General features: G+C 38.9%; 2 protein-coding genes across 5 annotated transcripts in view; one reads left to right on the top strand and one right to left on the bottom strand.

Annotated features, from left to right (window-relative positions):
• Positions 1-694: 694 nt before the first annotated feature.
• The window catches only part of LOC133616532 (dipeptidyl peptidase 9-like), a 41,190-nt gene continuing 29,298 nt past the window's right edge, over positions 695-12,586 (bottom strand). For 3 of the 4 annotated variants that reach the window (XM_061975918.2, XM_061975917.2, XM_061975916.2), the window contains exons 21-22: positions 4,309-9,892; positions 695-1,389 (exon numbers count right to left, since the gene is read on the bottom strand). In XM_061975918.2, the coding sequence (XP_061831902.2) occupies positions 9,800-9,892 (93 nt within the window). In that variant the 3' untranslated portion in view covers positions 695-1,389; positions 4,309-9,799. The remainder of the gene's footprint in view (positions 1,390-4,308; positions 9,893-12,586) is intronic. The other variant, XM_072914642.1, reaches the window with a different exon arrangement.
• LOC133616533 (angiopoietin-related protein 4-like) lies at positions 1,021-4,834 on the top strand. Its single transcript, XM_061975921.2, has 7 exons — positions 1,021-1,473; positions 1,556-1,666; positions 1,758-1,848; positions 2,742-2,855; positions 4,135-4,230; positions 4,314-4,577; positions 4,656-4,834. Exons 1-7 carry the CDS (start codon positions 1,033-1,035, stop codon positions 4,832-4,834), a joined length of 1,296 nt encoding a protein of 431 aa, XP_061831905.2. The 5' UTR covers positions 1,021-1,032.

Here is a 12,586-nt window from a genome sequence, read left to right on the forward strand (position 1 = left end):
TACAAAAATCTACTACTCTGCTTGCATGTCAGCAGACTGGGGTAGATCCTGCTGAAATCCTATGTATTGAATGAATAGAGAATCCTTTTGAATCGGGAAAATATCGTTTTTGAATCGAGAATCGCGTTGAATCGATATTGAATCGAATAGTGGGACACCCAAAGATTCACAGCCCTAATATATATATATATATATATATATATATATATATATACACACACACACACATATGCACATAAACACATACACCGTATATAAATGATATTATATACTCACAATACAAAGGTCCTGGGTTCGATCCCCGGGCCTTCTGTACGGAGTTTGCATGTTCTCCCCATGACTGTCTAGGTTCCCTCCGGGTACTCCGGCTTCCTCCCACCTCCAAAGACATGCACCTGGGGATAGGTTTATTGGCAACACTAAATTGGCCCTAGTGTGTGAATGTGAGTGTGAATGTTGTCTGTCTATCTGTGTTGGCCCTGCGATGAGGTAGCGACTTGTTCAGGGTGTACACCGCCTTCCGCCCGAATGCAGCTGGGATAAGCTCCAGCACCGCCTGCGACTCCGATATGGACAAGCGGTAGAAAATAGATGGATGGATGGACATATAAATTATACATATATATAAATATGACATTTTGTGTTATTAGTATCAACACTATCTTTTTTTTTAATTGCTGTGACAATAACTTCATTTTGCAGGGTTTACGGGTTTTACTCTCTTACCACATGTGTCTATTTAAAAAAAGACATACACAATAGGTGTTTATACAACAAAAATTATTTGAAAAAAAATAGCAGTGGTGTAATAGTATCGGGCATTTTAGAGTCCTTTGTCAGAAATTCAAAGCTTTCATTGCATCATCGTATATTTGGTGACAACAATGAATTGTTTCCACGCCCCCAAGCTCCCTTTGTGCCTGCCTTCAACGCCCCCACGGCCAATCAGCAGAGCCCTCAGCTGCAGCGCTCAGCTATAAAATCTTTACAAGAGAAACCAAGAGCAGCATTCCGAATCCAAAGAGACCAAAGATGAAAACGCCTCAGACTGTCACCCTCCTGCTCGTGCTGCTCATCAACGCCGCAGCAGCTTTCCCTGTGGACAGAAGGGATAAGCAAGCCTCCTGGGACGACATCAACGTGGTGACCCACGGTCTGCTGCAGCTGGGCCAGGGGCTCAAGGAGCATGTGGACAAGTCCAAAGTCATGATGCGGGACATCAGCGGCAAACTGAAAGCCTTCAACAGCACCATAACTGCGCTTGAGAGAAAGCAGCAGGAGCAGGATGAAGATCTCAAAGCCCGGGAGGTGGAGGCCACGAGTGAGGCGATGGCCAAGGTGGATGAGGTGATGAAGCAGAACGAAGACATCTACTCACGCATGGACAGCCTTGAGGAGAAAGTGAACCAAGAGTTTAAAGTGACACTGAACACCAGCTTCAACGATGACAACTCGGCGAAGTCGTTTGTTCAGGTGAGCAAAAAAACGTCATCAATTTAAACGTCAGGGAAGCAATTGACAAATCATCTCAACTGTCAAAAACGTGTGTTTGCAGAGAGTCCTGGCTGCTCAGAACAGACGCATCGACCAGCTGGTGGACAAGATCAGGCAGCAACAAGACAAGCTGGAGAAGCAGAGTTTACACCTGCAGGCACTGCAGAGAAAGGTGAGGCAAAGTGTTTCTCTGCGCTTGTGAACACGCAGTCATGTGGTCTTCTTCGGGGAAATGAATGACCGACTGCCTGTCATTCTTTCAGGTTGCACACAAAGGTGTCAAATACCACAGGCGCAGGGATGAGGAGGAAACCATTCTGAGGGGCAATGCAGCTCCAAGTGACAGCAGAGTCGGTAAGGAATTAAAAAAACATGAAAGTCTGAGGAATATTTAAAAAAAAACCAACTCATGTACGTGTGTGTGTGTGTGTATATATATATATATATATATATATATATATATATATATATATATATATAGACATACATATATTCATACATATACACATATACATATATATACATATATATACATATACACATGTTTATATACTGTATATATAACGTGGAAGATATATATGTATATATATATATATACACACACACTCATATATATATATATATATATATATATATATGTATATACGTGTATGTAAATATATAGATATATATCTAACATGGAAGACATATATAAAAAAACCTGTGTGAACTTAACTCAACTTTTTTTGTCTACTGTATCAAAATCAATGTCATGAATTATTGACCTATTCAAGGCTGTAATTAACCAACCTCAAACATTCCACTCTGTAACATTTTTTTTTTGTTGAATATTGTATATTTAGCATTTCACCGTTAAAATAAAAACTGTTTTTTTTTTTTACAAAAATTTTAAGAACGTTATATCAATAGATATAAATATCTGAAGTTGTATAAACATTTCAAACGTTGAAATTTAAATATATTTAAATTTCATGCTCACTTATGACATTTTTGTGAGGGGATCCCTTTCGGACCCTAAGAGTAAGTGTGTATAGTCAATCTTGAGGTTGCACAAGGGTTGAGGTGACAAGGTTAAAAAACTTTGCTCCAGCGAGTGTAAAAGTTGCCTCGTTGGCAGCGCTGCGTGCAGAGCAGACAGTCCAAAGATCAGGAAAATGAGGACATTGGCTTGACAGCACAACCACTCTACAGTTATTGCATCCTCATATTTATGTAACTGATCAGAGCCTTTGTGTCGTTTTGCTCAGGCTCGGCCCGAGATTGCCATGACCTGTTTGTACACGGGCAGCGAGCCAGCGGCGTCTACACCATCCAACCCCACGACTCGCAGCCGTTCACCGTTTTCTGTGAAATGAGCTCAGGTGAGTCCAGAAAGAAACTTTTATTTTAATCTTGTGCAACATTCTGAATTCTAATTGGATTCATTTGATGAATTGGAACTACAGGAAGTGGAATTAAAAGCATTGAAATTCAGAGAAATTCCTTAGAACAGGGATTCTCAAACTGTGATACGCGGGCTCCATCTAGTGGTACGCCAAATAATTACTTGATGAAAGTACAGTGTTTTATTTTCCTATATTCAACCACAGTGTTACTGTTCAAACTATGTGTAATGTTGCAGTGGCCAAAAATCTTAAATATACTTGTTAAATAAAACCTCTGCCTTGTTTTAATGAATACGTAGGCCTATTACGCTACTCTATTTTAATGTTGGTCATTATGGTGGTGCTTGGAGAGACAAGTGTTTTCTGAGGTGGTACTGAAAAAAGTTTGCGAACCACTGCCTGAGAATAATTTGTCACGTTTAGCAAAGGTTTTCATAAACACAAAAAAATAATTTTCAAACACACTAAAATTAAACACAAATTTTGAATACCTGTATAAGGTAAAGTATTCTGGGTGATTTAGTATTTTTATGATTTTTAACTATTAATTTATATACAATGTTTGTATTCTTAATTAACACCATTTACTGTTATTTGAAGGTTTAAAGTAGGACTGTCAAAAATAACAAGTTGACTACTTATTCATGTATTTATTATTGAACTAATCATAGATCCATGCAGATTAATCACACAATTTATTTTATTTATTACATTCCTTGACCTTAACCATGGATTGTTACCTTAAAAGTGACACAGTTTGTTATATGGTCAATGATCAGGTTAATGCATATGTCAAGCACAACATTTCAATTTCAAATAAACCCAGATAAAATTGGCAAGTTTTCAGCAAATAAATTATGTGCATTCAAGTAAAATATTTAAAAAATGTTTTTCCTGTATGACATTCGGACCAAAAAATGGCATTTGTTTTCAAAAATGTGCCTCTTTTTTTTAATGTAATTTAATTTTGCAAGCGAGTAATAACCTGATTAATTTGATTAATCCAAATTAAAAAGTGTGATTAATCTGATTTAAAAAATAAGCATTGGTTTGTAGAAATATTTCTCGAAAATATGCAAAACGCATGTATGGAATACACGCCCAAAATTTCAATTCAAATTTAAATTGCAATTCTACTTCCTGTTTGAAACCTTGATTTAAATTCACACCCATGAAGTGGAATTTTTCACAAGACTGCTTTATACTGTATCCTGTATTGATTTTAGATTTTCTAATTAACCACAACTTTTCACAGAAGGTGGATGGACCGTCATCCAGAAGCGTTTTGACGGATCCCAGAACTTTAATCAGCTTTGGGAGAGCTATAAAAAAGGATTCGGGAGTCTAAACGGTGAGGCTCGACTATGAATGACAATATTAAAATTTGTGTCACAAAACCCCCGTGAGAAACAGGAATTATTTTTCTTACCTCAGGTGAATTCTGGTTGGGCTTGGAGAACATACACGCAATCGCCAAACAAGGGCAGTACATGCTGCAGGTGGAGCTCTCTGATTGGACGGGAGAGATGCAGGCAATCCGTTATGGCTTCCAACTGGACGCTGAGGAGGAGAAGTATGCTCTCCACCTGGAGGAGGAGTCTGGAGTTGACCTGACAGGTGCCAAGGGTCTTCCCTTCTCCACAGCCGACCGCGACAATGACATGGCCGCCAACACCAACTGCGCTGAGCTTCACTCAGGTACGCATCCCTCTCATCTGTTTGTGTCAAGGTTGACGCCACACACGGCCTGGATTTAAACCCACCATTTCTTTGCAGGAGGTTGGTGGTTCAGCAGCTGCGGCGCATCCAACCTTAACGGCAAATATCCCCGAAGGCTCGGCCCGGTCAGGAGGTCGCGGCCTAGAACGATGTTTTGGGTGGACAAAAAGGGACAAGACACCCCACTGAGAACAACTCTTCTGAAGCTTGCACCTTTGTCTGTAAAACTAGAATAAAGTCAAAGACACCTGAGGGAAAAAAAAGACGGCGAGGAGCAATGAAAGACAGCCAAAAGTCATACATGCACAGTTTTTATGTATTTATTTATTTATAAGCTGTATATTTTGTTAAAGATATTGTTCTGTAAATATTTGTAAGATATCAATAAAAATACAGTTCTTCAGTAACGTCTGTGTCTTGTTAATACACCTACAGTGTATCCGGAAGGTATTCACAGGGTTTCCATTTTCCCACTTTTTGTTATGTTGCAGCTTTATTCCAAAAAGGAATCTTTTAATTTTTGTCCTCAAAATTTGACACACAATAAATGTTTTAATTTTTTTCAAATTTGATAAAAAACAACAACTAAGAAATCACATGTATATGAGTATTCACAGCCTTTGCCAAGAGGCTCAAAAGTGAGATCAGGTGCATCCTGTCTCAACTGATCATCCTCTGATGCTCTTACAGCTTAATTGGAGTCCACCTCTTGTAAATCCAGTTGGTTGGACATTTCTTCCATCCATCCATCCATTTTCTACCGCTTATTCCCTTTGGGGACGCGGGGGGGCGCTGGAGCCTATCTCAGCTACAATCGGGCGGAAGGCGGCGGGGTACACCCTGGACAAGTCGCCACCTCATCCCAGGGCCAACACAGATAGACAGACAACATTCACACTCACATTCACACACTAGGGCCAATTTAGTGTTGCCAATCAACCTATCCCCAGGTGCATGTCTTTGGAGGTGGGAGGAAGCCGGAGTACCCGGAGGGAACCCACGCAGTCACGGGAAGAACATGCAAACTCCACACAGAAAGATCCCAAGCCCGGGATTGAACCCAAGACTACTCAGGACCTTCGTATTGTGAGGCAGACGCACTAACCCTTCCATCATCTGTAAATGAAAGAAGTTTGGAACCACCAGGACTCTTCCGAGAGCTGGCCGGCTGTCTAAACTGAGCGATCGGGTGAGAAGGACCCTAGCCAGGGAAGTGACAAAGAACCCGATGGTCACTCTGTCAGAGCTACAGCATTCCTCTGTGGAGAGAGGAGAACCTTCCAGAAAGACAACCATCTCTGCAGCAATCCACCAATCAGGCCTGTATGGTACAATGACCAAACGGAAGCCATTTCTTAGTAAAAATTTGACAAATTGCACCTGAAAGACTTTCAGACCGATAGAAACAAAATACTCTGGTCTGATGAGACAAAGATTAAACTATTTGGCGTAAATGCCAGGCGTCATGTTTGGAGGAAACCAGGCACCGCTCATCACCAGGCCAATACTATCCCTACAGTGAAGTACGGCGGCGGCAGCATCATGCTGTGGGGATGTTTTTCAGGGAGACTAGTCAGGACAGAGATAAAGAAAGACATCCTGGATGAAAACCATTCAATCAATCAATCAATGTTTATTTATATAGCCCTAAATCACAAGTGTCTCAAAGGGCTGCACAAGCCACAACGACATCCTCGGTACAAAGCCCCCATTGCTTCCCATCCAACCTGATGGAGCTTGAGAGGTGCTGCCAAGAGGAATGGGCGAAGCTGCCCAAAGGTAGGTGTGCCAAGCTTGTGGCATCGTATTCAAAAAAGGCTTCAGGCTGTAATTGCTGTCAAAGGTGCATCAACAAAATATTGAGCAAATGCTGTGAATACTTACGTACATGTGATTTCTGTTTTTTATTGTTAATACATTTGCAAAAATTTACATTGTCATTATAGGGTATTGTGTGTAGAATTTTGAGGACAAAAATGAATGGAAAATGTGGAAAAAGTGAAGTGCTGTGAATACTTTCCGGATGCACTGTACACACTAAGCAGTTTCCAATACAGTCATGTATTTGTGGCAGATTGCCATGCGTATATTTGATTGGCATCTTGTATGCCAGAGAATAAGAATCAGTGTTGTCATTATTATATAATTTACCAGTATTGAGACCCCTAGAAATACATGGTAAATGTATACATATTATATGGTACGAAGTAGGCCTGTCAAAGTTAATGCGATAACGAGTTAAGTATAATTTCCTTTAAAGGCACACTTTTTTTTTGACGCGCAATTTAACGCGCACAAATCCTGTTTTACCCCTTGTCCGTTCTGTAGCTTGGAATAATGTAGTTGCGTTCAGTTACTGTTGAGCCACAAGTAGTCAAAAATAGCAAGCACAAATGGACAAAGAAAAGTGTACATTATGGAAAGCACGGGTCCAAAGCCGTGGCAAGTCGTTCTCCCGACATCGCAGTGAATGCAAGTGCTCCTACAGCAGGAATACAAATTCTGTATTCCTACAAAATCTGGCCAGACCGCAACGCACTGCAGGTGATTTTTTTTATTGTCATTAAAAGCGTGCTTATGTCCATCTTGTGTTGAGCTGTTTAAAAAAGCATTATGTTCAAAAAACATTTATTAAAAACTAATTGTCCAGTCATGGTTTTAACAACTTGAAAATTATCTGTTTAGGGTACACTTATTAATGATGAAAAAAATGTATCCATCGGGGATTAGTTGCAATTAGGGCTGCAACAACTAATCGATTATAAAAATAGTTGCCGATTAATTTAGTCATCGATTCGTTGGATCTATGCTATGCGCATGCGCAGAGGCTACTTTTTATATTTTTTTTAATTTTATTTATTTATTTTTTATAAACTTTTATTTATAAACTGCAACATTTACAAACAGCTGAGAAACAATAATCAAAACAAATATGGTGCCAGTATGCTGTTTTTCCCCCCAATAAAATACTGGAAAGGATAGAAATGTATAGTTTGTCTCTTTTATCCGATTATTAATCGAAGTAATAATCGACAGATTAATCGATTATCAAATTAGTTGTTGGTTGCAGCCCTATTTGCAATTAGTTCTGAGTAAACTACGAACAAGACGCAATTAATCGCAATAAATAATAATATAGTATTAATCGTTTGACAGCCCTTGTACAACGCCTTCCAGAACGAACGCTGCAATGACATATATTTTGACATGAACAAAAACAAGAACGCTTAAAATACGTTGACATTTATTATTTTTGTCTTACATGTGCATATTTGTAGGTATTTTTAAACCAATATTCAGCAAAACAAGAAGCAAATCTCAAGAAAAATCTGGAGTTTGGTATCACATAAATTCCCTTAATAACAAATCAAATGAATATATTAACAGTTCATCAGGCACTTTTCCCACAAAAAAATACAATTTTAATAATTTAATATGGTGTCATGTGTATGATATGAACATTACACACTAGTTCGAATAAAATAGGTTAGGGATGCATGATTATATTTTTAACATCCAGCTTCTCAAGACAAATAACTTAATGACATCTATGATTTTCAAAAATTTAGATTTAACTAGTTTGTGCACACCTTTCTTTGCGACATGATACTGGTGTTATAGGTGACTGATAAGGTTAGATGTGTTGAAGCTTGAAGTTTTTTTTTTTCTCCTGAATAATTTTTTTGCAGCACATTTGGTGCAGATAGCACACAAAATATCTTCCCACTGAAACACTGAAAAAGTCTCAGAAGTCTTCTTTGACTTTCAAAACACCATCGTAGTGATATTGGCGTTTCAGGTGGTTGATAAGGTTTGATGTGTTGACCCTTGATGTTATTTTTCCTTCCTCAAGGAACGGTTTGCAAAACATTTGCAAATAACACACGAAAAGTCTTCCTCTGAAACAGTTAAGAAGTCTCACACGATCTACGCCATGTTTGTTTACAATGAGCTCAGGGGAAGTTTACAGGTAGGGGAAAAGAAGCGCTTGATTTTCTCACCAAAACACACCTGCAGCACAGTACGATTAATCTGCCCTAATTGGAGCATCGGATTCATCAATACGATGTCATAATTCCTAATATTGGCCTGATAATTATCTCTCTGATGCATGTTCGGTTAATTCAAATATTTTCTGTTATGCGCCCCGTAGGAAGAAGAAAATATTTTCCGCCCCCCCCCCACTCTCGTTTAATTTGTCTATAACATTGATATAACTATACCTCTGCATAACATTGTAAGCTTATTTACATTAAAGGAAACAACACACTGGCCTTTCCTCGCCTCCCACCGTGGTTACAGTGAAGTCAAGTGCTGGATTTACTTCATCGTATCTGGTACGGCTAAATAAGCATGTTCCGAGGTCACACGTGCCCCCCCAGGGGGGCCCGCCCCACTATTTGTGAAGGACTGGGTTAATTGGAGACTCCAAATTGTCAATTGCGTAAACGGATGCTTGTTTATATGTGTCGGGCGATTGGCAGGCGACCAATTTTAGGGTTCTCGCCCAAATTCAGCTGGGATGGGCTCGAGCTTGCCCGTGACTTAATGAGGACAAGCTTTTATAGAAAATAGATGGATGGATACATTTTCATCTTATCGGATTTACTGACATAACGTCATAATTACTCATACCGGCCCTATATTTATCATGCATCCCTAAAAACAAGTTGAACTCTTTTACACATACTGCATGTTATATGCGACACTAGTTTGCCTTTTAGGATTTGATCACCTGTCCAATAACCCTAGGCAATAATGATTTTAAATTCAATCAAAAACAAAAAATACTAATAGATTGAAACTGATATTACTCAACAGCACTCAAACATCCTGTTTTAGATATACTAAAAAACTAAATGGGGACACATTTTTTGTCATCAGTTTGTTTGTTTGCAGACAAGTGTTTTTTTTTCATTTAAAACAAATATGATTTGTATTAATATTATATTACGTTTATAAAAAAATACTAAAAGTTGTAAATATCAATAGAAGATACAATATATTGTAGATGAGTGCAGAGGCAATTTAACTATGTTGAATGTTCCAAAGATTACATGAGAGGAGAATGGTCATAGTCTATCACAAAGTCAATAAAATGTTAGACGTAATAATGAACAAAGTGGACACTTTTGCCTAGATCCAGGATACCGATAGAAAAAGTTGCCTAGACTAAGTAAGGATGTGTGGAGAAAGGCTTATCAGAGGTTCTGCTGGAGGAAGTGGAGCAATGTGATCTCATAGTGTTCTCCAGACTCTGGACACCTAATGCTGTGTCGTTCATTGGGGTATACCTAAAGAATAAAAAAGATTAAAAACATTTTTGATGACGGTTTCTCATACAAATAACATTTACATAGAGAATATGATGAGTGACAAGTAATTATTATATCGTAAGAAAGTAGTCCAATGACTAGATTATTGTGCCGAGTATCAGTTCAATGTTTGGCTTGTTGTCAGCAACGGTTGGCTTTGCATTATTGTCTTTAACTTTGGCTCGGATGTAATTTTTTAACAAAGCATTAACTATGTAAACTAAGTGCAGTGTTTACTCCTCCATCGCAGCTTTTACTACGGCCTTCTTGCCCAGTTAACCGTGGTTTGAAGACACTGTAAGAGCCAGCAAACTGTAATCTGTGATATTCCTATGTAAATAAATGCGAGTACATCAGTTGAGGAATATAGATGGGGTATTTCTTTGGGCAGGTTGAAATATTGTGATAATTCAAATGTAAGAAGTTCTGGTTGATAGTCCTCAACTACAGAATGTTTAGCAGGCTGAATATTACATTTTATTAATAAACAGTCGGTTAAGATAATGTCATGCAGCGATATGAACAATTAAGTTGTACAACATTTAATGTACAGAATATCAGAAGCATTTATTCAGGAAGAAATATCACAGATTACATTACCAAACATCTTTGACAATCAAAGCATGACCGTAACAATCCACATTTTGTGTTTATAATGCGCAAAACTGGTATCTAAACATGAAAGTGTAGCTCCTCTCTTCTGAATGCAAGTGCTCCTACAGCAGGAATACAAATTCTGTATTCCTACAAAATCTGTCAAGACAGCAATGCACTGCAGATTTTTTTTTTATTGTCATTAAAAGCGTGTTTATGTCCATCTTGTGTTGAGCTGTTTAAAAAAGCATTATGTTAAAAAAACATTTCATGAAAATTTGAACAACTTGAAACTTCCGCCCGAATGCAGCTGAGATAGGCTCCAGCACTCCCCGCAACCCCAAAAGGGACAAGCGGTAGAAAATGAATGGATGGATGGATGGAAAATTATCTGTCTCGGGTACACTTATTAATGATGAAAAAATATAGTCATCTGCGATTAATCACGATTAGTTCTGAGTAAACTATGGACAAAATGCAATTAATAGCGGCAAGACAGACATCGTGGCCTTGACTACCGTCTTCTTGCCCAGCTAACCGTGGGTTGAAGACACCGTAAGAGCCAGCAATCTAAGATTTCAAACGGAAAAAAGGGTGTGGTGCCCTTTGAAGAACTGTAAATGTTCTAGTTTACTGTGCAATACTAGACCAGACCTATCAACATCGTCAGCTTTTTGATCTACTACATAATTTATTGGTGCAGCACAGTCAAGTCAATTTACTATCATCAACGTCATATCTTTACTGATTTAAAATATTCGTATTTTGATTCCGTTATTGCTGTATTTTCTTTACATGTACAGAACATTCTCGTTTTTATAGATTCTTTCTATGGTATTAAATGTGCTTGAAAATATTTGGGACTGTCAAAAATAATCTGTTACCTGCGTTAACTCATTTATTAGGGGGTGAGGGCGTAGTTGGGTGTTGCTCAAGCGAAATATGTTGCCCTGTTGGGGAACTACTGGACATTAGTGAGTATCAACAAGTCTCTGGGATTAACTGCACGTCTGTCAGGTCACGCTGGCATGCATTTCCTGTCAATAATCTTTCTGTTAAAGCGGCTGTTTGCAACATTTACACAGATGCCTCGAAGGGTGCTAACTTTCCAATGTATTTTACACAGTATATCCCGCTCTCATTCGGCTTCTCTGTACATAACCTCCTTATCTTTTTTATGATTGTCACACACACACTAGGTGTGGTGAGATTATCTTCTGCATTTGACCCATCACCCTCACTCCCTGGGAGGTGAGGGGAGCAGTGAGCAGCAGTGGTGGCCGCGCCCGGGAATAATTTTTGGTGATTTAACCCCCAATTCCAACCCTTGATGCTGAGTGCCAAGCAGGGGGGTATTGTGTCCCATTTTCATAGTCTTTGGTATGACTCGGCCGGGGTTTGAACTCAGGACCTACCGATCTCAGGGCGGACACTCTATAATGATGCAATTATGTACGTAACACATGCACGCGCTTTAGCTTTAGGTGTTGTTTGCTAATAATAGCAATTTAGATAACTAGTTGTATTGAATGTATATTCTATCATAACAACAACATGGCTGCAAATTGTCGCTTCTCTTGGACTTCTTTTGTGTGTGTGCACGCGCTCTTTGCGCGTACGTGTTGACGAGACCGGGTGAATGACCACCGTAAACGCCAATCATTTTATCAGGGCCAGCAAAAAATTGTATCACTAAAACTTTGTAATTGTGAAAAATATAGACAATTGTCAAACAGATGGGTTCTGTTAAACCCATAATGGTAACATAAGCTGGTTGGTGGTGTTCTTGTTATATTTTTTGCTTTGAAAAATGTTACTGTGAGGAAGTTGCAGACAGCACTTTTTAATACACTGAAAATTTCGTTGGGTTTAATCACGATTCTTTAATTTTTAAACTGTGGTTAATCGGACTGATTACTGGAAATTGGACATGGCACGGGTCTGGGATGCGCCGCCTCGCCATGGAAGGGTAGCACTCCTTTTGCAAAGGTAATCATCCTTCCACTGGTTCACATACGGGAAATTTTGACATTTACTTCCTCTATTTAGTCAAGTTTGATGTCCTCTTGGCAGTGGGCC

This window comes from Nerophis lumbriciformis, linkage group LG14 (genome assembly GCF_033978685.3).
Source record: "Nerophis lumbriciformis linkage group LG14, RoL_Nlum_v2.1, whole genome shotgun sequence".
Lineage (NCBI taxonomy): Eukaryota > Metazoa > Chordata > Actinopteri > Syngnathiformes > Syngnathidae > Nerophis > Nerophis lumbriciformis.